The following is a 25,706-nucleotide window of genomic DNA, read 5'->3' as shown; positions in this document are numbered from 1 at the left end:
CACGGGTGCCACTGGGGGCTCAGGGTTTCTCGGAGACCGTGTTGTGTTTGCATCTGGGGGTCCGGGCAGGAAAGACAGACACCACCCCCTCTTGGGGCTCCCCTTTCCCAGCAAGCCCCTCAACCTCATGAGGCCATGTCTTCTCGGGCGGGAGACGGCTTCGGGTGACCTCCCCCATCCCCCACAGGCCTCCTCCAGCTCCAGCTCCCACCCCCATCCCAGATGAGTGAGAATCTAGGAAAACACTTGGATTGAATCCTTTCCCAAAGGATTTATTAAAACACAGAAAACCAAGACACACACACAGAGTACAAAGTAAAGGGGATTGTGTCGGCCGCCGTCCCTCCCTGTCCGGCTGCCCACGTGTCCTGCCAAGGACCGGACGGGTCGCCACTCACAGGGGCTCAGCTTCCAGCTCCAGCCCCTTGGCCGGGACCCTCCCAGCTGGGACCCTCCCAACTCACCCCAAAACCCCTGGTCCCTTTGCTGGCCTGGGGCAATACCCAGGGCCAGGGGTCTGGCCCCCTTCGCTGGCCCGGATGCCACCCGAGGGGGGGCGGGTTTGCTCCTTCACCCCCCCACGCTCCCAATGCACGGGGGGTTAGGACCGTTCCCTCGTTTCCAGACACAGGAGCCAAGGGGGGCCGGGGCTCCCAGCTCCACGTCAGGGGTTCGGGACATACACACACACCCAACGGGCCCTTTCTGGGTTATCTCACCTAAAAAAATACTTTTGTTTAAAAAAAATCTGAAAACTAAGAAAAAAAACCCAAAACACAACGCCAATGACTTTGGGCTGATGCACCACGACCTGTAAACTTGCAGAAATATAAAATGGGGCAGGAGCCAGCTTCCTCGCCAGAGACCGCGGTGGGCACAGGACAGCGACAGGCGCAGCGGGGGGAGTGGGGGGAGACCAGAGTCCAAGGCCAGGCCAAGACCTCAGCCCCCCACCCCCCGACAGAGCCCTGCCCTTCCCGGTTCTGGAGGCACTCCTACCCTGAGCCCACCCTCTACACGACCGTCTCGTGCCCCGGGACCCCACCCGGGAGCAAGAGCTACGGTGTCACTGCAGCACGACGTGGCCAACCAGTGTGGGCCAGGGAGGCTCCAGGGGACCCCAGAAAGGGAACCCCGAAGAGCAGGACGGGGGCACCTGAACCAGCTGCGGGGGTCAGCAGGACCTCGGTCGCAACCTGCAGAAAGCGAAGGAGCCCCCGAAGGTGGCTTGCAGGGAGGGTCCCTGCCCGGGGAACGCACTTCCAGGGCAGGCGTGTGCGAGAGCGGGGTCTTCCGGACACGCGCGGTCCAGCCCGAGCTCCCCTCGTCACCTGCGAGCCCAGCAGGCGATGCTTTCTGAAACCATGGCCCAAAGCCTACTCAGCACTGGTTTAAATAATAGGGTGGCTGGAAACTAAAACGCGGGCTGCCGCTGGAGGAGTCTGCTTGTGCATGAAGCCCCTCCTGGTGCCAGCAGCAAAAACCAAACCCAGCCCAGACGCCGAAGACCGAGGACGCCCCAACTCCCCCGCCACCACTCGCGGCAGGAGGTAACTGATAAACTAACAAGAAAACAGTCTGAGATCCATTTTCCTCTCCCAAACCAGCCGACCGGAAACCCACTCCCCAACGCCCCCAAGCCTCCCTCTTGGGCCTCCAGGTGCCGATCGTGGAGAGCTGAGCCCTTCCCAGACCTGACCATCGCAGACACCCAGTAGAGGAGGGGAAGGCCTGGCATGGAAGCAGAGATGGGGGACAGAGGGAGGCTGACAGAGGGGGGACCACTGGCCCTTGGGGCAAGGCAGTGGAGATGGGGTCCTCCTGGCTGGACGGTCAAGACCCAGTCACTGTGGCCAGGGGAGGCCAGCACTGTCCCCAGTGAGGCCAGCCGCCGGGCTGCCCAGAGGTCTGGGAGGGGAGTGTCTCAGGGCTCTGGGTTGGGAGAGGGCTCATGCGGTCGCCTCGCCTATGGCCTGAGCAAGGAGCCTGTGCAGGGAGGCACCGCAGGACCCCCAGGGGACTGGGGCAGGCCTGCCCCAGAAGGCGGGGCCAGCACCGCTGCACACGCATCCCGGAAACCTGTGGGCCATCCTCAGGACTCTCGCCCACGGGGCCAGGGCCGGGGCCAACTCAGCCTTAGAGGTTCTGAGACTGAGGCGAGGGGACACCAAGACGAAGAGGCTTTGGGGTCCAGCCATCAAGGGGTTCGGAGAGAGCCATTTACAGAGGACACCCGGGACCCCAGAGGGCTGGCTGATTGCCCAAGAGGCCCCCAGACAAGCCCCTGAATCTTGGCCCCTCCTGGATGTCTGTAGCCAGGACACTTCCTCAGGAACCCCCACTCCCAGAAAGCTTGGAAGGGAAAACCCTTCCAGTCTGAGGCAGGAAGAGGAGACACCGGACACAGGCCCAGGGCCTGGCCCACAGCTCCCCTCCAGCAGGGGCCCTCACGGGAGACCACCAGCTGAGTGCAGGAAGGGGGCCTGTGGAGGTTCCCCAGAGAAGACGAGGCAGGAAGCCAGGGATGCTCCAGCTCGGAGGGCTGGACAGCCATCAAGCAGTCCCCAACCTCCAAGCCTAGCTGTCCCCAGGCCCTCTGACAACACCGCTGTGACCAGATCAGGGCCTCTCCAGGGAGAGGAGGACAGGGCTAAGTCCTGGCCCCAAGGGGTGGCCCAGTTTCCTTGCACCCGTGGCCGTGAGACTGAACGGGGAGTGTGTAACTAGGGAGGGGTGTGAAGGGCCTCCCAGGGCACGGGGCAGGACCAGGTTTCCGGGGCCCCTTCCAACAGAGGGCAAGCCCCTTCCTGCAGAGTCTGAGACTAAGGCTCTCGCAGCCCCTGTGGGACATGCACAGGATCCTCCCCTGCCTCCCAGGAGCACAGGCCGCGTGTGACCTGCCATGCAGCACGGCAGGCGACACAGGCCCTGTGCCGCTGCTTACAAGTCCAGGGCCTGCAAGACATGCCGGGCCAGGGACGGACACCTGCTGATGGGCTCTCCTCCCCCACCGAGACACACATACCTGGTGGCCTCCAGCCCCGGCAAGAAGTGGGGAGAAAACACCCCTAGCCCCGGACACCAGCCGAGATCTCTACCCGGGGGCTGGGCAGCCACTCCCCAGTCCTGACCCATCCAACACTGGGGAGCCCCGAGGGGTTGGGGGGGGTGGAGCAGAACACGGGCAGTCAGGCCGCACAGACGGGATGGGGTGGGTGGGAGCACCCGGAGGGCTCCCCAGGCGGGCTGGGTCCACGGGGCGGCAGCCGGGTTTCCAGGCTCTTCCCTTGCGGTCTGGAGCCCGCCGGCAGAGAGACGTGAGGGCTGCAGGCAGGCCCCTCCAGTACGTCCGTCACTCAACGCTTACATCAAGACAGACTCGTTCAAGTCTTCAACAGGAAAGTGCAAAAGATGTACAAGTAAATGAAATCTCCTCTAAGAAGTTTTCCAGCAAAGGTGGCCAAGGGGCACGTCCCGCTGTGGGGTGGGGGTGATGCTGGGTGGGACGCGGACACGGTGGTGAGGCGGCACTTCCGGGCTCCAGCCCAGCCGGGCTGGGCCTCATCCCCCGTGTGATGGCATGACTCGGTTTCCCTTTCCGTCCCAAGGTGGCATGGCTCCTAAGAAGGCAGCAGCTGTTCTCTCCTGGGGGGGTCGGGCAGGGGGCCCGGCAGGCGTGGCTGTAAGAAGCCCATGACGGTCACCCCATGGAGCGGCCGGGTCTCTGTCGGGAGACCCCACCACCTGTCCCCGCCAACTCCCGTCACAGGGCGCTCCCGACCCAAGACCTCCCTGCCACACTCCGAGGGCCAGAGAGGCCCAGGAAGAGAGCATTCTGAGGGGGCAGTCAGCCTCGAAATCCCCAGCACCCCCACACCCAAGCGGCCATTCCTACGAGGACGCACAGGACTTGGGGGGCCGGGGGAAGAGGCCCGAGTGAACTGGCGGTGTGAGCTCCTCCCTCCTTACCCCCTCCGACCCCGAGCCACCCCGCTTGCCTGGGCAGGGAGCTGATGTCCTGGGGTGCCCGCCACCCCGCCGGGCAGCGGAGGCCGACCCGTGCAGACCGGGTTTGCGGCCGGCTCACTGCGGTGGACACAAGCGCGCACGGACACGCGGGAGCGCGCCCGATGGCCTCGGGGCTGACCCTGGCCTGGCCTGACGCCAACCCCAGGAGGGGGACAAGGGACCGCAGGCGTGCAGGTGCGGGCTTACCTCAGCTGGAAATGAGCACTGCGACAGGGGGACAGCGCGGGGACAGCTAGAGATCTGTGAGAGAGACAGAGAAGCTCGGCTTGCCTGGGGTGGCGGTGGGCAGGCCGGGCCCCCAAGGGGCGCCCCTGCACGTGCTGCCCAGAAGCAGCGGGCACCTACCGGTCACATAGGGCCCCAGGGGCATCTGGTTGTAGTTGACAATCCCTCCCGGTCCGGGGCCCCGGAAGTTGGGCCCAAAGTTGTTGTTGTACATCTGGGAGTTGCCGAAAGCGCCCTGGAGGCAAGGACCCAGGTTTAAAGGTCGTAGTCCCACACCCCCTCCCCTCCAAGCCCCAGCCCGGGGGCACCCAGGGCTGGTGGGACAAGGGACCGGGCCCGGGCGCGCGGGCCAAGCCTGACCTGCTGGATGGTGGGGTCGCCGGCCCGGTTGGTCAGGCGGCTCAGGATGCTGCGCTCCGACATCTGGAGGCGGGCGGCCACGGGGGGGATGCGGGACAGCATGGAGGGCAGGCGCGTCACGTCGGCCTTCATGTCGCTCAGCAGCTCCTCCAGCTGGTTCAGGACTGCAGGGGGAAGGGGGGACGCAGGGGCGCTACTGACCACCGGCAGGCTGGTGCTCACCCACAGGGTGATCAAACTCCGCAGGCCCCGGGCACAGAGGGCGCATTTCGCCCGGCCCACCAGGCCCACAAAGCGGAGACGGGCCACCAGACGGGCCACCAGGGCGAGCAGCAGGTTTCCCCGGGGGCCCGAGGGCTGCAGACGGGAGAGCCAGGAACCGGACTTCCGCTGGGCCCTCCGCCAGCCCCCCAGCTCCCAGGGAGGCCCGCGGCCCTGGCCCAGCGCTGCCTCAGGACACGTGTCCCAGACACAGCAGGGTCCAGCCAGTCCAGGGCTCTCGTGGAGCTTGACCTTGGCTCCCCCCGCCCCCCCAACCAGCCTGGGAGCTTCCCGAAGATCCGCAGCAAGGAGCCAAGGGTCTGAACCCCGGGAGGCCTGCGGCAATTACTCCACCCCCTGGGCGTCAACATCCCCCTCTTTGAAACGGGCTCATTAACCTTACTGCTCAAGGGTATGATGAGCATTACAGAGATGCTGTGATCGTCAGGGCTTGATAAGCAAGAGTGGGTGAGTGGAGCGGACATCTGTGTTACCTACCCCCAGCCCAAGGCCTACAGGAGGCCGACTCTGAGAACAAGTCCAGAGGAGGCGGGGCCGAACTTCCCGGGGCTGGATGATGGACTGTCCCCCCCCTGGAGGAGGCCATGCCCTCCGGCCTGACTCCCGGCCCATCGAGGGCCACGTAGGGGGCCCAGAACCCACGGGGCAGGAGGAAGGCGGGCGGGCAGCCTTTGGGAAGCGGGCTCGCTCACCCTTGTGCAGGACGGCGTTGGCCGGCTTGTTCCCCGCGAGGGACTCCTTGGACAGGTGCTGGTGGCTCTCGGCAAGGCACTCGACCTCAGCCAGGCGGGCGTTGAGGGCCATAGCGGGGTGGTTGGGGTCCTGGGTCATGTTAAGGTATGCAGCCCTCCGGAGCTGCTCCTCGATGACCAAAGCCTGCTCCAGCAGCTGGGGGATGGGGCAGGACGGACTGAGCGCCGCGCGCCCCTCCTCCACCAGCACCCACCCCCCCTCAGGCCCAGGATCTGGCAGGGAGGGAGGAGGGAGGACGCGCTTCCACCCATCTGCTCTGCCTCTTCTGCTCTTAGCTCCCCCCTTAGAGCTCTCACCAGTCTGGGTTCTCGGCACCATCACCCAGGGCGGGGACACTCACCCAAGGGGGCCTGGCCCAGATCAAGGACCCAACACACTGTTTGTCGATTGACTCCATGACTGACCAAGTGGACAGCCCGGCGCACATCCAGATACGTGAGGTGGGGCTGCTGACCATCCCTGTCTTGCCCTGCGCCCCCCACCCCGCGCCCCCCACCCTGTGTAATCTGCTTTCTTGCAGCAGTTCCTCCCCTGCGGGCTCTGGCCTAGGGGACTGACCTTGAACCTGCGGGCCAGAAACTTGTTCTTCATCTCCAAGTAGTTGCCCTTGTGGATCTCGGACTTGAAGGGCTCATTGAGGATCATGTATCTCGGGTCATTCTGGATGTCCTGCCAGCGGGCATAGCCGTGCCTGGGTGGGGCACCGTCAAGGGCAAACCCGGCCATGGTGGGAGGGGGGAGGGGGAGGTGGGGACCAGCCTGGGTTCGGCAACCCGACTTCGTGCTTTTGGACCAGTCATTAACCTTGGCGGCAAGGTGAGAGAGGAGATGATGACGGCATGACAGCAGACACTGACGGGTGCCCTTAGGGGCCCAGGCGGCACTGAGGCCTCGGGGACCAAACCCTTCGTCCTAACAACCCGGAGGGCGGAAACTTCAAGTCCCAAGGCCCACCTCCGTGACCGCACCCTCATTTGGAAATGGGGTCTTTGTAGATGTAGTCAAGTTAAGAAGGAGCCATCCTGGATGAGAGCAGGCACAAACCCAGTGACTCCTGTCCTTCTAAGGAGAGGAAATTTGGACCCAGACACACACACACCCGGGAAGAAGGCCCTGTGACCACGGAGGCTGAGACTGCAATGGGCAGCTGCCCAGAGACCAGGGACCGGCGGCCGCCACCAGAAGCTGGCAGGAGGCAAGGAAGGGTCCTCCCCGAGAGCTGGCAAGGGAACAAGGACATGCAATAAAATTATCTTGCCCGGGGTCCCACGGTTAGGGAGGGGCAGGGCAGGATTGGAACCCAGGCAGGCTGGCTCCAAACCCCGTCACCTCCTCAATGACAATCAGTACACTATGGTCCCCAGGCCACACTGGCCCCAGCCTATTTTCTTAAACTTTTACTGGGCCGCAGTCACACTCGCTGGCTTACTCGTTGTGCATGGCTGCTTCTGCTACAGTGAGTGGAGTCATTACTCTGCAAAGCCTGAAAGAGTCACTCTCAGGCGCCTTCCGGGAAGGGTTTGCTGACCCCTATTCTAGAACACTCTCCCTCTCCTAGAACCAGGTCAGCTTTGCTGAGGGGCTTTCCATGCACAGCTGTGTGGCCCTCCCCGTGCCCCTGGGAGGTCTGTGCTCAAATGTCACCTCTGACCACCTACTAGAATCTGCAGCCGCCGCCCCCCAGCACTCCGTTTGCTCCTCGCTGGCTCCTGTCCTGTTGAACGCCACACTCTGCTCACTTACAACGCTCTCCGAATGTCCCCAGGAGGATGTGAGCCCCGGGCAGACAGGGACTGGGGGGTGCTACTCAGGGTTGTGTCCTCCATGCCTGGCACGTGGGAGGCCAGCAATCAAGACTGAATGGATGAGTACAAGCCCCCCCCAAACGGCAATGCTCCCCCCTTTAGACGTCATTGCTGGGAGGAGGTGAGGTGTGTACCAGCCAGGAATTAGGCAGGTTCATGGTGGACTCAGGGGGACAGGCTGTGACTTTTTAGCTGTGTGTCCCTGGGCAAGTCGTGTGGCCTCTCTGAGCATCATTTCCTCCCCTGTGTAATGGGAATCACTTTGGTGCCCCTCAGAAGGCTGCTGTGTAGACGGAGTGAGCACTGGGCAGGAGGGGAGGAGCCGCAGCCAAGGTCACCACCACCATCACCATCACCACCAGGATCGTCCTCAGCACCTGGCTCCTGACTCCTCGCCCCGCACACCCATGTCCCTCCCTGAAGCCCACAGAGGAACAGGCCGGAGTCCTGCCTGGCTGGCCTCAGCCAAGGATACGTCACGATGCCCGCCAGCAGCCAGTAGTCGTGGCGCCGGTGCCAGATGTCGTAGATTTTCCCCGAGGACACGGCAGCACGTTCCTCATTCTGCCACAGTGTGTGCAACTCTGGGAAGCCAGCCGAGGGGAGCAGAATGAGGTGCCCCCAGTCCCTCAGAGAGGGGAGCAGAATGAGGTGCCCCCAGTCCCTCAGAGAGGGGAGCAGAATGAGGTGCCCCCAGTCCCTCAGAGAGGCTGGTAGGGAAGTCTCTTCCTCACCACCCACCATCTCCCCACCCCTGGACGTGCAGCAATCCCAGGAAAGATTATATAACGCACTTTTATCAGCCACTCACAATTTAGTATAAAATAGCCATCTGCCCAGACTCCCAAGACCCGCATAGTTAGGAAGCCTGCGACAGCCACCCCCCCAGCTCTCTGCCCACCACCTCAGCCCAATACCTGTGAAGCCCCCGTCTGCGATGTTGAACATGAATTTGAACTTCCCAGTCTTGTCTTCCTTCTTTCCCTCCCCATCTTCCTCTTTGTCACCATTTTGCTGCATTTCAAGGGGCTCCTTCTCCTCCACTTTGGTGTCATCTACGGGAGGTTAGACCCATATTCATTCACCCATCCGAAAGATGCTGCCCAGGGGGGTCTCTGCCAAGGTCTGGGGATTGAGGACCCAAAGGCAAGTGGGAGCCATGTCTCCTCGTCCCCAAGGGGCTCACTGTCGAGAGGGATTTTAAACAGACAAACCAGCAGCCCCTCTCTCTGTCCTGAGCTGGGATGGGCGCCAGGCCCAGGTGCTGCTACCTCACTCAATCGGGACACCTTGGGAACACGGGGCAGAGTGCTGTGCAAAGTGTACATGAAGTCAGTGGCCAGCAGTGCCGTCCTGGGGGATCTGATCTGAGGATGAGTATTCCAAAACATTCCAGGATCTACAGGTACACAAAGTCCCTGACTGAGCCCCAAATGCTCCAGGCCCAGCTCTGTGACCAGCTCTCCTTTCTCCCAGTGGTGGCTGGGGCCGCAGGAGGGATTAGGAGAGGGGTGGCATCTCCCCCTGGCCGAGGGCTGGGGAGCCCAGGCTCCCGCCCACCAGTTCCAGTTGGTTCAGGGGTGGGGGGGGTTATCAGATGGATGGTGGTGCCCACAGAAGCTGCAGGAGGCCCATCGGGGTCCAGATGATGCCCTCAAGAGCCCAAGGGACATAGGGCAGAGCACACACAAGAGCCCCAAGCATTTAAAAAAAAAAAAAGAGCCCCAAACCTGGCTTGAAATCATTGCCATCCCCTCTGCTGTGAATCAAGCTTAGCTCTAGCTTGTCCAGAATTTTCTCCTTCTCGGGAAGCACTTCTTCTGCAAGACAAAGGGTGTTGGCAAAGTAGGGAGAGGTCCAGGACAGACAAAGGGACCCTGGGCCAGTGGCTTTCCAACTTCCCACGGCAGCCACGCACAAAACATGAATTTGAACTTCCCACCTATCACTTCACCGAGGAGTCCGAGAGGGGCCGTCAAGGACAGGTCCTCGGGGAAGGCAGGGATGGGGGGCACGGACCCCCCGACACCCTTCAGCTTGCCCGTTCCCTCTCACTGCCCCCCAGCAGCACCCCACTCCCAAACTCTTCAAGGCACAGTCTTGAAATCCTCCCTAAGAGTGATAGAGGACTCCATGTGCTGACAATACGGCAGGACCTCACTAACACAAACCCTCTGTGAACACCCAGAAATATCAGGTGGAACCGATCCCCTTGGAAAAAGACACAGCGAGGTCACAAGGAGAAAAGGAAACTGTCAGTGCCATAAAGGGAAGGGGTGAGTGGATGCCAGGAAGAGGCCTGGGGAGCCTGGGGCTGCCTCTCGACCCCCAGACAGGGAGGATGAGACCGCAAGCCCCGAAGACCAGAGACCAGAATCCAACACCCTCCAGCCACCGTGCACTCAGGGAAAGAGAGGAAGTTCCATCCAATGCCTCACAGCTGAGCTGCCATGACCATGACCATGACCGTGACCGCGTAATCTCAACCACCCAGCAGGGAGGGTGCAGCCAGACCACCAGGGAGACCGCGTGCCCCAGGGCTTCTAGAAATGGATCAGGGACATTTCTGCTACTCAGGTGACACGGGGTTCCCATGGATAAAACAACCCCCGATAGAGAGGCATCCAAGCAAAATTCAGAAACCATTTATCTATTCACCAGAGAGAGAAACAAGAAAGATGAGAATCCACAGTAAGACAAGTCACACAAATAAGACACACAAAGAAAGGGAAAACTAGAAAAAGCCAGCTAAAACTTCTAGAAATAAAATACACAACCATTAACATTTTAAACATTTTCACTGCCAAAATCGGAGACGTCCTCCAAGACTTCCAGGCCCCGAGCACAAGTGGGGCGTGGGATGGGGCACAGGTGACCTTCCAAGAGGGAGATTATCTGGGTGGGCCTGACCTCATCACACCAGCCTTCAAAAGGCAGGGTTTTCTCCAACCAGTCACAGAAAAGAATATCAGAGAGATTCGGAGTATGAGAGGGATTTGGCCCACAATGGCTGCCTTGAAGCGTAAAGACCAAGTGGGAGAGGAATGTGGGCTGCTTCCAGGGGCTAAGGACAACCCCCATCTGACAGCCAGCAAGGAAATGGGGCCTCGAGCCCCCACCCAAGGGAGCTGACGTCGGCCAACAGGAATATGGGCTTAGAAGCAGATTTTTTCCCCTTGAGCCGCCAGAGAACTCAGCCCAGCCAACGCCTTGAGGTCAGTCTTTCGAGACCCTCAGCTGAGAACCCAGCCGCACCAAGCCAGGCTTCCGACCCACTGAACTTGAAGCTTGTAAATGGGTGTTGCTTTAAGAACTGAGGTCGTAATGATTCGTTTTGCAGCCAGAGAAAATAACACATATGGGATGTAGGAAGAAACAAAACAGTATAAAGAAAAAAGCAGAAGCTAGATCTAAAGATGACTCAAAAAGCCTCAGAGAGGGGCGCCAGGGGGGCTCAGTCGGTTAAGCGTCTGCCTTCGGCTCTGGTCATGATCTCAGGGTCCTGGGATCGAGCCCCGGGTCAGGTTCTGTGCTCAAAGGAGACTCTGCTTATCTCTCTCTCTCTCTCTCTGCTCCTCCCCCCTGCTCGCGCACTCACAAATAAATTAAATAATTAAATAAAATAAATAAAAGCTTAAAAAAAAAGCTATGCAAGAGAGACAAGAAAGAAGTAAAAGACGTGAAAAGCACACCAGCCCCATCTTTGGCTAACCCTGTACCTGCTTTCTTTTCTTCATCACATTCGGAGTCTGTTGCTGAACAAAGACATATTTCTGTTTATTGCTGATCACCTACCTGCCCCACAAGAAAACAAACTCTGTGTGAAGGCTGTGGCCGTTTGGGCGCACTGCTGGTGTGGCCGGGGTAGCACCTGACACACAGCAGCCTTCAATGCAGGTTTACTGGATGACTGAAGGAGTGGACGGGTAGTAGGGAGGCCAGGAGAACACAAACAGGATGGGGACAAAGACAATATTCAAAGAGGAAATGACTAAGAATTTTCTCACAACTAACAAAAGACTTAATTCTCAGCTTTATGAATCGCAGTCACAAGCAAGATAGGATAAGTAAAAGCAAGGATAAGATAAGTAAATATTTCACTATAGTGAACCCACACATGACCGAACACAAATAGAAGGTCTTCAAAGTGGTCTTAGCATGTCAGGCAAGATAGAAAAGGCAGATTTCCCACAAAGGAGCAACAATTACCTCGAGAGCAGCCTTCTCGGCGCAGCGGAAGCCAGAATATACAGGGAATAAGCATCTGCAAAATGCCGAGGGAAGGGGCGCCTGGGTGGCTCAGTCGGTTAAGCATCTGACTCTTCTGATCTTGGTGCAGTCCTTGATCTCAGGGTCATGAGTTCAAGCCTCGTGTCGGGCTCCACAGTGGGTGTGGAGCCTACTTTTTTAAAAAAAAGTGCCGAGGGAAAACCCTTCTCCTATTTTGTGCTTTGCTAACTATTATTCAAGAGTAAAGGGAAAAATAACACACAATGAGAGAATTCCCCACACACAGAAATTTGCTGACAGCACCACTAAAGGGTGTACTTTAGGAAGCAATGATGAACAAGGAAACAAACAAGAAACTGCTAAGAATGGTAAGATCTAAATAAGGATTAAAGATTTAGAAACAGGCACCACAACAAATTTGGGAAATGATAACAAGTTGAAACTAAAACACTGAGCAGCAGCACAAGGAAAGGGACTGGAGCTACCCACAACCCTTCTCTTATTCAAGAGGGATACATGTTAAAAGCTTAAGAGTATAAAATAGGATTGACTATAAACTTTCTGAAGGAGTTAAGAAGGAAAAGGGAAATATAAAGCCTGATCAATCCAAGAGACAGCAAGAAAGGAGGAAAAAGAAGGCAAGGGTGATATAAAGCACAAAGGAAAAGAGTAGAAATACATCCAAAGATCCAGTATTACAATAAATGTAAAGAGATCAAACTTGCCAGCTAAAAGATAAAGATTTTGTGACTGGACTTAAAATAACAAATCCTGCTATACACTGTTTATAAGACATATACCCAAAATGTAATTACACAGATTACAACTAAAGGAATGAATGTCAACCATACTTCAAGAAAAAGTGTTTTAAAGAAAAGGAATGGAAGAAATGTTTACAGAACATATATCTGATGTGGAACATGTGTCTATAAGGAACTCCTATAACTCAGTAATAAAAAGACAACCCAATTAAAAAATGGGCAAAGGACCTGAAAAGACATTTCTCCAACAGAGATAGACAAATGGGACATGAAAAGAAACTCTACATCTTTATGCATAAGGGAAACGCAATCAAAACCTTTTGAGATTCCCCTTCTCGCCCAGCAGGATGACTATAATCAAAAGAAAAATGCCAGAGGCACCTGTGTGGCTCAGTCAGTTGAGTGTCTGACTCTTGATTTTGACTCAGGTCATGATCTCAGGGTTGTGAGATGGAGCCCTGCATGGGGCTCCTCACTCAGCAGGGGGTCTGCTTGGGATTCTCTCTCCCTCTCCCTCTGCCGCTCCCCCAACTTGTGCTCATTCTCTCTCTCTCAAATAAATAAATCTCTTTTAAAAAGAAAGAGAGAAGCATTGTCAAAGACATGGACAAATCAGAACCCTCGTACATTGCCGATGGGAATGCGAAACGGTACAGCCACTGGAGAAAACAATCAGACAGTTCCTCAAAATATTAAACATAGAGTTACCATCCAATCCAGAGATTTCACGCCTAGGTAGATACAACAGAAATGAAACCGAGGTCCACGCAAAAAAAATGGTACATAAATGTTCACAGCAGCCAAAAATTAAAAACAACCCAAATCTCCACCAACTGACGCCTGGATAAATACAATGCAGGATATTTATACAAAGGAGGAGGAGATGAAGCTGTGGTCCACACCCCAAGATAGATGAACCTGGAAAACATGATGCTAAGCGAAAGAAGCCAGACGCAAAAGGGGATCTATTTTATGATTCCATTTACATGAAATCTCCACAACACACAGATCCACAGAGACAAAAAGTGGACGAGCCATGGCTGCGGTGAAGAGGAAGAAATGCGTGATAAATGCTAACGGACACTGAGTTTCTTTTTGGAGTGATGAAACTATTCTAAAATTATTTGTGCTGATGGTTGCAGAACTCTGCGATCATACTAAAAATCACCAGCTTGTACACTTTACATGGGTGAACTGTGGGGACCTGGGTCAGTTAAGCGCCCAACTCTTGATTTCAGCTCAGGTCACGGTCTCAGGATCCTGGGATCGAGCCCTGCAACAGGCTCTGCGCTCACCAGGGAGGAGTCTGCTTGTCCCTCTGCCCCTGCCCCTCCTCTCCCTACTGGTGCTCACACTCTCTCTAAAATAAACAAATTAAATCTTTAAAAATAAATAAAATAAAATAAATGGGCAAACTGTATTCCACATCATTATATCACAATAAAGTGTGTGCGTACCTCTATTTTTTTAAGCAAAAGGACAGAAAAACATACACTAAACATAAACCCAACAAAAATCCATCCAAGCAGCCTAAATAAACAAAGCAAAAAGTAACACGAGGAATAAAAGGGTCGTTATATAAGAGGCACGCTTCCCCACAAAAATACAAAAAACCTAAACCAATATGCACCTAACAACCCAGTCTCAACGTGAGGCACACGGTGGTCTTACAAAGAGAAAGACTCCGATTCACAATCATTGTGAGAGATGCCAAGCAGGCCTCTCAGACTTGACAGATCAAAGAAAACCAAAAATGAGTAAGGCTGCAAGAAACTTGAACAACATAATGATCTAAGGCGTGTATTTGGAACCTCGCACCCATCAATTAAGAGAGTAGGCATTCTTCTGGAGCACACGTGACCATTTACAAAATCTGACCATTTAGGCCGGGAAGCAGGTTTCATCGACACCCTGTGTCCCAACCACAGGACAACAGAGCTAAAAATCACTAATAAAAAGACAGTCCGACAGTCCCCCAAAATCTGCACCCTAGGAAATGTTGAGATCCACTGTAGAGACCTGAGCCCCTGCCTCTCTCCTCATCCTGGGGATCCTATAGCGCTAGGACAGAGCCCGCAACGCAGCCAGGGAGAGATGGAGGGGAACACACCCTGGCCGCCCTCCTCTCACCCAGGGCTGCCGAGGCCAGAGGCTACATTGGGCAGGGAGGGCGGGGGGTGACCGTGGGAAGCCGTACCTTTTGGCAGCTGCTCTGGGGACGGCGGGGCCTTCTCCGTCTCCTCCAGCCGCTCCTTGCCATCCGAGCTCTCATGCTTGTCCTCGCCCTCCACTCTGTCCAGGGCAGTTGGCAGGGCCTGGGGAGGACAGGCTAGGGATGCTGCAGGGCCGGAGGCCTCAACAGCATGGAGGGCAGAGGGCAGTCACTGGGCTGGAAACTCACTCTCCAGGTTCCCATCTGTGTTCCCAACCTGCTCCCCAAAACCCAAAGGCCCAAACGTGGGGCCAAGAGACCTGGGTTCCAGCTACCCAAGCAAGGGCTGAGAAGGTTCCCCAGACCCAATCCCCAACCCACACCCCACCCCCAGGGGCCTAGATACCAGCACCTTCCATACCTGGATTTCCGGGGGCTTCTTTGGCTTCTGAACCCCCAGCTCCTTCTCATCCAGGTAGCCCAGCTGGGCTTCTATTTTGTCTGAAAGGTCAAAGGACAGAGGTGAGAGAGACAGGCAGGCAGGGGATGAAGGGCAGGAAACGAGGGTGCCAGGTGGCTCTACCTGGGCCAGGCACCTTCAGGAGAAGGACAGGTGAGCCAGAGACCCCACACTAAGCCTGCAGACATGGGGGTCCTCGGAGGACCTTGGGCCCGGTGAAGCCAAAGCCACAGGCTGACAGGACAGGGCTGCCCACAGCAGGGCCCCCTTCTCAAAGCAGGAGCTAAGGTGGGGGAGGCAGGCCTAGGAGCCCCAACGGCTGGATGCAGGAGCCACTTTCTGGCCGGCTGACAAGCCACGTGCCTTCCCTCACTGAGCCACTTCTCAACACACCGCCGAGAGCCGGGGACTCTCGTGCTCAGAGTAGCCCGGGGAGGAGGGCGCTAGCTTGTCCCACATCACGGATGAGAAAGCAGGAGTCAGAGAGGGCCAGGGAGCAAACCCAGGCCCATCTAACCCCAAGGGCACACTTGAGCCCAGAAGCAGCAGGTATGTCCTTGGAGGCAAAGGCTCCCAGGACTTCACATGTCACCCGGGCAGCAGAAGGTCAGTGCCAAGGCCTTCAAGGTTCCTCTGAGGGAAGAAGATGCTTTGGCCAAATAAACGTATGGGTCACCAAAAAGATACGCAGACAAATAACCCACAGAGAAGACCAAATGATCTGAAAAGACATTTCACCAAAGAAAAGACACAAGTGGCTCAGAAGCGCCTGGAAAATTCTCAACATCTTCAGCCGTCAGAGGGACACAAACCAAGAGCACGGGGTGACAGCTCTTCACACCCGCGAGGACGGCTACAAGCAAAAAGATGACAAACGTCTTGTGAGGATGTGGGGAAACCGGAACCGTCCTACGTGGCCAGGGAGAACGTGAGACGGTGCGGCCCCTATGGAGAAATCCGGCAGGTCCTCAACACGTCCCGCCCCACGATCCACACCCGCCCTCCCAGCGACGCCCCCGAGAGCTACGCAGGGAAGAGACGTGTCCTCGCTTGAACACAGACGTTCACAGCCACGCGCCCCTCGCAGCGCCCCTCTCATTATTCACACCGGCCAGAAAGTGGAAACCACCCCAAATCCATCAGCCGACAAATGAGTAAACAAAACTAAGGTCCACGCGTACAGCGGAATAGCATTCGGCCATGAAGAGAAATGAAACCGTGACCCACCCTACAACGTGGACGGACCTGGGACACACCGCCAGCCGGGCACAGAAGGCTCATAGGATATAGTTCCAGAACAGGCAAACCCACAGACCCAAAGTAGAGTAGTGGCTGCCCTGGGCTGGAGGGAGGGGAGGAACCAGGAGTGACTGCTAACAGGTACACGTTTTTCTCTGGGGGATGAAAGCTTTCCAGCACCGGAGGCCGTCCAACCCGCTGAGCACGCCAGGACCTCCCGAACAGTAAAGTTTTTAAAGACTGTGTTGTGGTACGCAACTAGGCGTTAAAGAGAAAGTCTGAGAAGAGCAACGTTTCTGCAGACAGAGCTTGTGGGGGGTGGGGAGGCGGACCGTCACGGGTTATGCGGAGGACCCAGGCTCTGCGGGGGCCCTGCCACCCGCAGTGACCCGGGTGCCCTCCCCCACTCATGGGAGCCCAGACCTGGCAGGCCCAGTGCGGGGAGGAGGTGGGCAGGGCTGGCGGGCACTGGTGTGTTGGGGTCCGAGGAGATGACCTCGCTCGGCTTCTTGCCCTCGGGTCCTTCGGGGATCAAGTCCGGGGTGCTGTACTTCCCGTTAACGTGCTCAAACTCCTGAACCTGGGGCGGGAGGCAAGGAAGGAGAGAGGGAGGTGGTCTCAGCTCAGATCTCGGGACCTCAGGGCGGCTGGTGGGTCTGGGGTGTCCCAGGCTTGGGATGAATGCCAGCTCCCCCCAAGGCTGAATCAAATGCGCTTCTTACCACAAACCGCTGTACCAGGCCCCACCCGCACCCCCATCTCCTTGTGTGACCTCTGCCCTGCGACCTGCCATCCCCCCCAACCGTGAGCCTCCCCACCCCCACCCAGACAGGTCTTCAAAGCCATCCCTCTAGCAGGACTCAGCATCCCAAGCTGGACACGTGCCCTCTGCCTGCTGACCCTCAGGGGGTGCACGAGGGCCACGGGGTTGGGGGGCCCCGCCAGGAAAGGCCCGGGCAAGGCTTACTCACCCACCTTCTTCCTAACTAGTGACATGACCCCGATGCGGGTGAGCACGTGCTGCCTCGAAAGGCCCTCACGGGGCACGCCGTCCGCGAAGGTCTCTGCACCATCAGCCCCCGGCTCACACAGGTGCCGCATGAAGAGGGACACATAGGCTCTGGGGTGGGGGGGGACTGGGGCTCAGGGAGTGGGGGGCCAGCAAGGACCCTCTGAGAGGGCTGGCAGGACTCCCCCCCCACTCCCCGCAGCAAACCCCCTGGCATCCATCACCTGCCTCCCAGCCTGGCCCGCTGGGTCAGGCCCCCAGGGAAGACAGAGCGGGGCCTCCCCTGGGAAGGGAACCTCCTAGGATAGCGCTTGCCTGGGATCTGGTCTAGCAGAAGTGGCTGGTCAATGTTTTCTACAAATGAGCCCTGCCCGGGGCCTGGTCCCCAGCCACCAGGAGCCAGACAACAGTGAATCCTCCAGATAAAGGATGCCCATTGCGCAGTCAGGCCCAGGGGAGCCTGGCCACTCTGCAGTGGGCAGTTACGCCCTGGGCCGCCACTCAGCCCCTTTACCTAAATTCCTTCTCGCTCTTCCCGCGTAGGTCCCGCACCAGCCAGTGGGAGTTGAAGGCGTCCTGGGGAGGCATACCCCAGCGCATGATGGCGTTCAGAAAGGCCTTCCGCTGCCGGGCGTTGAAGCCCAGCACCTGGATGGGCAGGGAGCAGGGGGAGGAGCAGAGAATTCAGGGATGGGGAGAAAGGCCTGCAGAGGGGAGGAGGCAGGGAGGAGCACGGAGAAGGCAGGGGCCCCCTGCTGGGACAGAACCCCGAGGGCAGAGCCCAGACCCAGGGCCAGTCCCGGCCCCACCTCTACACGGCTGCGACCCTGGGCAAGCCTCTGGCCCTCCTGCCTTCACCCCTGCTCCATACGCCAGATGTGTAGCAGGGGCGAGCTCTTTGTTCTCAGGAAGGGGAAGGGGAGCTGGGGAAGGGGCGTGCAGGGGGGCCCCACCTCGATATTGCCACCCACACGGGCGAGAAGAGGTGGCAGGGGCTTGTCCCTGTCGCTCTTCAGCTGCCTCCGGGATTGTCGCCGTCCACCTGGGAAGCAGTCCCACCACAACACTCGCTGGAGCCCAGGGTGTCCTGACCCCACACCCTACACCCCGACTCACCCCAGGACAGCAGGGGGATCCCTCAGGACAGCCCCCAAAGGATGAATGACTGTCCTGGTGCTCCCAGGGGACCCCCGGTTGACCATCAGCCTCCCGACACGGGTCTGGGTGGGCCCCAGTCCAGGGTCACCAGCCCTGAAACTCACTCTGCCCTTCCGGCCTTTCCTCAAAGTCCTCGTCCTCATCCTCAGAGCCGATGGAATATTCAGACTGGTTATCCGAGAGCTCGTCCTGCCACTCTGTGAGGGGCCGCATGGACAGGCACAGAGTGAGCCCCCAACACCTGGAGCCCTAACCCCAGCCCAGGAGAGAGTGACAATGCCAGCAGCCCCAGGGGAACTTCCTGTGAGCTCACTGAATCCCACCTGCCCTGCTCTACATCCTAAGGTACCCTACCCTGATCATCCCTCTTTCACAGGTGGGGAAACTGAGGCTGGCCCAAGGTCAGAAGCCAATGGACCACTATCCATGCAGTTCTCCCAGACAGCCAACAGCCCACACCTGCTCCAAGCCCCCTTTCCCCAAGAAGCCCCCACACTCCCTACTCTCGGCGTCTGCGGGCCTCCTGCCTGCGGGGGCCACGCACCCTGGTCCTCCTGGGAGGCGTCGTTGTAGTTGACCTGCTTGCGGATGCGCTTGCCCTTGCCCAGGTTGCGGGCCAGGTCCTCCTGCTGCTGCTCGTAGTGGTGCCGCAGCAGCTTCTCCCAGTAGTCGGGGTCCACGTTCTCCTCCTGCTTGATGATCTCCCGCTCCACCTCCTCCTGGAGACACAGGCAAGGGCCCTTGATGGCAGGACCCGCAGGCACAGGGTTCCGGGACTCCGGGGGCTCCGGGGGTGGGGGGGCAGCAGTGGGCATCTCTGACCCCTGGGAGCCTCATGTGCCTCCACCAGCCTTACCCTCTGGGAACTCAGGGAGGAACCGGAAAGCCTGCCTACTCCAGGAAGCCACCTTGATCACCCCAGCCCCAAATGGTCTTCATCCTGCCTCTGTCACAGTCGCTTGTTCATTCATTCGTTCATTTATTTGTTCAGGGCAGCAGGTGTTTCTGGCCTTGAGCCAGGCATTGGGGTACAGAATTGAATAAGCCCCACCCCTACCCTCGGGAGGCTCCTGGTTTCCTGAACGATCGTTAACCCCCCGAGTCTGCGTTGGGGGCGGTGGGCCTAGAGGAGGACGTGGAGAGGCCACTCAGGAGAGGCCCAGGGGCTGGCCCTCAGGAGATCAAGCTTTGCTGGGTGGAGACTGCTGGAAGCGGAACCGCGGCGGGGTGGGGGCGGGGCCACGGCGGGAGGGGCGGGGCCACGGCGGACGGGGAGGGGCGGGGCCAGGGCGGGGAGGGGCGGGGCCGCTGTGGGCGGGGGCGGGGCTTACCACGCCGTCCTCCTCCCGCACCACGTACTGCGCCACCTTGAAGGAGCTCAGGTACTCGTTCATGTTCTGCAGCTCCGTGTCGTCCGTGGCGTCCTGGTTTCGGTCCAGCAGCTTGGAGATGGCCGCATCGTCGTAGTGGATCACGCTGCTGTCCTCCACGTCCTTGTTGTCGCCTGGGGCAGACAGGGTGCTGAGTGAAGGGACAGACCGGGGGTGCCCAGGTCCGACCGTGGGGACCCCGCAGGGACAGACTCCGGACCCTGGCCCTTCCCAGCCCCCAGCAGGAGGCTGCAGCGGAGGGGCACGGTGCCCGGGGGCATGACCTGACCACCCGCCGGTCCGCGGCTACCCAAGTGGGGGCCAGTGGGGGCGGGCACGAGAGCCAGACAAAACGCAGAAAGGGCCGAGCGAGGTGGGGAGAAACCCTTCTCCAGGAGCAGCCACTCGAAGCACAGGAGGAGCGGGGAGCTAGCCGGGTTCGCTAGCCGGGTTCGCCCCTACCTGGCGGGGTGCTGCCGTGCTTCTTCTTGGCGCTGGCAGCCAAGGCTCCCCCTTTGGAGGACTGGACATCAGGGATGGGCGTGACAGGCCTCTGGCCCTGCGACATCATGCCTGGGGACAGAGTCAGAGGGGCTGCAGGGCTGGGGGGCGGTGCCCGGAGAGGCCGCCCTGGCCAGGAGGCAGGGAGCAGAGGAGAGAGGCCGGGGGTCCCGCGCAGGCCCTGGGAAGGGAGTGTCTGGAGCAGCCCCCACCCCCGAGGCAGCAGGGATGCCCACCCTCCACGTCGTCCTTGAAGAGCTCCTCGGTGCCGAACTTAAGGATGTCGTCCAGCTCCTGCTTGGTCATGGAGCCGGACTTGGAGCCAAGGCCGGGCCGCACCACCAGGTGGGTCAGCATCATCTTCCGCTTGGCCACCTGCGTGATGCGCTCCTCCACCGAGGCCCGCGTCACAAAGCGGTAGATCATCACCTTCTTGTTCTGCCCGATGCGGTGGGCGCGGCTGAAGGCCTGGGGGCAAACTGTGGCTCAGGGTGCGGGGCTCAGCCCAGGGCTGGGGGTGCAGGGCCGGGCCCCCCAGGGGGAGAAGGGGTGTACACATGGGTTCACAGGGACATTCCACATGGAATGAATGTCCGCATGGGCATTCCGCATGTACCTCCATGGAAATGTGCACGCGTCGGGGCAGCTGTGCTGGCTTCCTGAATGTGGGTGGTCTCGGGTGGGCCTGGGTGCCTACCCAGGTGGAGCAGGGCATGGCTGTGGGTGGGCAGGGGGTGTGCAAGGGGCAGTGGGGGCAGTGCCCTGGATGTGTGGAAGCCAAGGGGGCTGTCATGGCCGTCACGGGGAGATGGGGTGAATGAGCCACTGACGGGACTACACGGCCGCCTCGGGAGGGCAGCAAGGCCCAGAAGCTGCCAGGGTGTAGGACATGCCTGGGGCTCTGCGCGTTAGGTATCTGCATGACATGACCCTAGTGTGCTTCTGTGTGTGTGGGTGACTGTGCCTGGTGCACGCGTGTGCGGGAGACATGAGTGTGTGTGTGTGTGTGTGTGTGTGTGTGTGTCCATCCCTGCCCCGGGAGGGGGGGTGGCCATGCAACAACAGTGTGCGTCTCTACTCCCACAACCCCTCCCCCCTCAACCCTCCCATCCTTCCTCACCAGCCCCTTTTGCCCCCTCCTTCATCACTTCTCCCACAGGCTTCCCCACACACACTCTATGTCCCTTGCTTCCTCCCAGACTGGCTCCCTCTGGGTCCCAGAACTCCCTCCTGCCTCCTTCCATGGCCTTGGTCGTAAGAGTGATGGGACAGACCGGGGATTACCAGGCACACAGTTCATCGTGTGTCCTTGGACACGTTGCCTGTCCTCTCTGGGCGCTTCCTCTTTGGCACAATGAGGGATCCGGAGGGGCAGGGCCAAGCTTCCGAAACTCACCCCCCAGGGTCCCCTCTCGGGGCTCTGGGATTCCATGAGGCTGGCCCAGGGGGAGGTGAAACCCTGAGACACAGTCGGAGGGGAGGGGTGGACAGACAGACAGACAGCCCACAGAACCAGGGGTGGCAAGGGGCTGTCTGAGGGTTGTGGTGTCAGGGCCACAGACCTGGATGTCATTGTGTGGGTTCCAGTCCGAGTCGTAGATGATGACGGTGTCTGCTGTGGCCAGGTTGATGCCCAGGCCCCCTGCTCGGGTCGAGAGGAGGAAGCAGAACTGCTGCGCCCCAGGGGCTGAGGAAGAGAGGCAGGTGCCCGGTGGGGTCAGAGCGAGGAGGGAAGGGACAGGTGGACGCAGACAGCAGGGTGGGAGGGGATACAAAAAGGAAGGGAGCTGCTGGGGACTATCACGGACAACAGCCCCAGCTGTGTTCAGGGAAGCTGGAGGAGGCCGGGGGCCCAGGGTGGGCACAGAGCAGCCCACTCAAGCCCCATTTAGCCCCTGGCTGTGCTCTGAGCCCTGATCCAACAGGAGGGAGCCACAGTGAGAAGGAAGTTGATTTTCAAAGCCCAGATGAACAAAGTACAAACTTCAAATAGGCAGCAAATACGGGTAGAAGCCCTAATAAGGGTCAGCCTTGGAGAGCCCAGTCCTTCACACCCTCCCGGCTTTGCCTAGCCCATGGGGCTGTCAGCATGGCAGGGGACACTCAAGGTCACAGCTCCAGAGCCCCAGACGCCCTGCTGGGCAGTCCCCACTGTCGCAGGACAGCTGGTACTCGGGCCCATCGGGGCCCTTCATACGGGACCTGGGACTGCCCTGCGCGCCCACAAGAGCAGCACACAGGTTCCCAATCCTCCCAGGGCCTCGGACACTCCCACTTCCGTCTAGATCCTGAAACTCTGTACTTGCTCTACCTCCCACACAAGTGGACACAGGCATCGCTCCTTTGGGCATCTGGGCCCCAGGTGATGGCGTCTGTCCTGTACTGCTCGTAACTGCTGGTTTACCTGGTGTCAGTGTCTGATGCCCACAGGTGTCAGCCAGACCCTCTGCACCAGCATCATTTAGTTACAGAGGTGGAACTTTCCTCCCTCTCTGCCTTTCTCCTTGTCCGGTTCTCAGTTCTGAACAGGTGATCCTTCCTGGGCCCCTCAGCGCCCCAGCTGGCCCCCGGAGGTTCCATAAAATTAACTCCTTGTAGCCTATAAACCTAAGGGGCAGCTGTCAGGACCTAAGGACTGGTCTGCTTTCTTCAGCCACTTGAGGGGAGCTGGGGGACCTGGCTAAGATCCTAGCCTGGGAGAAAAGGCAGACATGGGGTCCCCATCAAGAGCCCCGGGTGAGGCAGGGGTACCGTTGAATCTGTCGATCGCCTCTTGTCGGAGGCCCCCAGTGATGCCACCATCAATGCGCTCATACTTGTAGCCCTCGTACTCCAGGAAGTCCTCCAGAAGGTCCAGCATCTTGGTCATCTGCAGGGGACACGGTATGCCTGAGGGGCTGCCACAGGGCTAGGAAGCCCATGGGGCTGTGGGCAGGGACCCCATGACAGTTGGGGGAAGATAGAACCTCCTGCTGAGTGGGGAGACGAGTGGGGCCAGGCGGACCTGGCACGGCGCTCTCTAGAAAGCAATGCCGCCTCCGACCTCGGCCCCCGGGGCCACAGCGTCCCTCACGCCAGCCCCACAGCCATCTGCCTAAAACACAGCTCTGAGGCTGAGCCTCCCTGCTCTCACCTCACAGAGGAAAGTCCCAGCTCCTCGCCCTGGCTTTCCAGGCTGGCAGGGCTTGGTGCCCAGTCTACCTGGGCTTCATTTCTCAACGCTTCCATCATACCCCCCGTCACCCCAAATTACCTGGACTCTCCTCTGGAATGCCCACCCCCTTACTGCCTGGGGAACTCAAACGGCGCCTCTCCTGTGAGGTCTCCCCTGATGTCACTGCTCCTTATGAGAAGATGAACGCAGTCCCTTCTGGGCTCCCACACCCCTGCGTTCCTGCCTTCATTCTTGAGGGATAGTTCAGCTGGATATAAAACAGTCTGCCCGAACAGGGACTGGGGGTTTTACACTTGCCCCCTGCCCCCTACTGCTGCTGCTGAGAAGTCTGAGCGCAGCCTGATCGCCATTTCCCGTAGGTACTGCATGTGGAGAGCTGTGATTTCCCTGCCACGTGCCCGGGGATCCACTGGCTTGGATCTCTCTCCCTCTCGCTTGGTTCTCCAGAGCGCACGTGAGACCTCAGACCCCGCGTCCTTCCCCAGGTCGGCAAACTCTCACGGAGTCTAGCTTCGCCACCGTTTTCTCCACATCTTCTACGGCTCGTGTCAGAGGATTACGGGAGCCTCCCAAGGGGTCCTCCGGGCAGGTTCTCATTCCTGAGCTCCGTCTCCCGCGGCGGCGTTCTGGAGACATCCCTCCGGGCCGGGTCCATGCGTCAAGGTTGTCTTCCCCAGGCTTGAGAGTTTATCCAGTCGTGAGGAATGTTTCATTTCGGGTCCAGACAGACCTTTTCCTGTCCAGTTCTTGCCTTGCTTCCTCCTGCTCGTGGTTCCCTGATTTCTTCTGGATTCGTGGTTGTTACTCCCTTAATTTTGAGGATCTTGAACATGTCTGTCTGAAGTCCTTTTCAGGCTCTTCTACTCTTCTTTTCATCTGGATTCTGCCTATTTTGTGGAATGTCTTTCTGTCACAAGTTTTGGAGGTGGGGTTTGTTGGCTCGTTTTGGATGGGAGGGCTCTGTCTCTGGAACTTTCCCTCTGTGCACATGTCCAGGAGTCGTGCAGTTCCTTCTACTGGGTCCCTTGAGGCCTCAGCCCAGAATCCTGTCTTAGGTTGGCAGGGGAGTCGGGGGATCATGGATGGTGTCTCCAGGCCAGTGCACTGTCCAGGCTTGGTCAGCGTTCCCCAAATCCCCCGGCCTCCCTCGGGCCCACAGTGGGGCCAGGGGCTGCCAGGAGGAGCAGCTAGTACCACTTTAGTATGAGAGGGGTCACATCCCATTCGGGGGCTTTGAGCAAGGGGCCTGGCTCAGTCCCAACATACGGAAGGAAGCATTTTTACCACCAGGTCCCCACAGGAACCCTGCCGTGACTTCCACCACAGAGATGCCCCCAGAACTACATAACCGTGTCTTTTCCTCCATCTCCCACATCGGACTGTGAGTGTCTCAAGGGCAGGGACTGGCCTGTGCCTAGCACAGAGCCTGACGGAGGACAATGCAACCAGGCGGGTGACGGAATGAGGACACAGACCAGCCCCCAACTCGGCACAGCGTGCCCCAGACCGCCCAAGAGGCCATTCTGTGCATGCTGGAGGGGGCCTCCTGGCGCGGCCCCCACACGGGCTTCTCCCAAGCCAGCCCTGGGGCCCCTCTGTGGGACGCCAGGCTGCAGGGGTGAGGGGAAAGGGCTGTCGTGCCTGCCTGGACGCCTTCAGGAGGAGCAGGCCGGAAGCAGCAAGTGGTGAGGAAGGCCCTGGCCCGCACGGCCGATGTGCCTGGGCGCCTCGAGCTTGGCGCCCGGCCAGGGTTCCTTGGCCGGGTCGGGCCAGGCCACAGAGGAGTGGCTTTTGACACACGGTCCCCGTGGGAAGAGCACCAGGCTTCGAGGGCTGCCGGCGGGCGGGGGTGCCCTCTGCAGGGCACAGAGGGGAGGCTGGGGCAGGCGGAGAGGTGGGCGCGGGGCCGGCTCACCTGGGAGAAGATGAGCACGCGGTGCCCTTCGTCCCGCAGCTTCTTGAGCATCTTCTGCAGCAGCATGAGCTTGCCCGAGGACTTGACCAGCGAGCTGCCGTCGTAGGAGCCGTTGGGCAAGACGGGGGCCTCCTGGAGACACAGCAGAAGCTGGGGCGCGGGGGGCTTCCCCTTGCCCCTCGGGCTCTGCACCAGAAAGGCCCGCAGGGAACGACAGAGGCCCAGGGATGGGCTGAGCACGAAGCCCGGGTCAGGCCAGGCTCGGCAGAGGCAGGCGGGCTG

General features: G+C 59.2%; 1 protein-coding gene across 1 annotated transcript in view; it reads right to left on the bottom strand.

Moving 5' to 3' along the window:
• Window positions 1-4,261: 4,261 nt before the first annotated feature.
• Window positions 4,262-25,706, bottom strand: part of CHD5 (chromodomain helicase DNA binding protein 5) — a gene marked incomplete at both ends in the record, with an annotated part of 55,464 nt that continues 34,019 nt past the window's right edge. Inside the window, 22 exon segments of the mRNA XM_080801746.1 lie at window positions 4,262-4,269; window positions 4,375-4,489; window positions 4,615-4,778; window positions 5,589-5,784; window positions 6,208-6,340; window positions 7,930-8,038; window positions 8,372-8,509; window positions 9,185-9,274; window positions 14,643-14,760; window positions 15,019-15,098; window positions 16,720-16,876; window positions 17,272-17,416; window positions 17,820-17,953; window positions 18,259-18,347; window positions 18,568-18,660; window positions 19,008-19,182; window positions 19,795-19,967; window positions 20,296-20,406; window positions 20,571-20,802; window positions 21,897-22,021; window positions 23,086-23,203; window positions 25,425-25,556. Of these exon segments, the coding sequence (XP_080657872.1) occupies window positions 4,262-4,269; window positions 4,375-4,489; window positions 4,615-4,778; window positions 5,589-5,784; window positions 6,208-6,340; window positions 7,930-8,038; window positions 8,372-8,509; window positions 9,185-9,274; window positions 14,643-14,760; window positions 15,019-15,098; window positions 16,720-16,876; window positions 17,272-17,416; window positions 17,820-17,953; window positions 18,259-18,347; window positions 18,568-18,660; window positions 19,008-19,182; window positions 19,795-19,967; window positions 20,296-20,406; window positions 20,571-20,802; window positions 21,897-22,021; window positions 23,086-23,203; window positions 25,425-25,556 (2,835 nt within the window).

The sequence above is a fragment of the Martes martes genome (assembly GCF_963455335.1).
Source record: "Martes martes genome assembly, chromosome: 4".
Lineage (NCBI taxonomy): Eukaryota > Metazoa > Chordata > Mammalia > Carnivora > Mustelidae > Martes > Martes martes.
The sequence above is the reverse complement of the archived record's forward strand: the minus strand, read 5'-3'. Positions and strand labels throughout refer to the sequence as shown.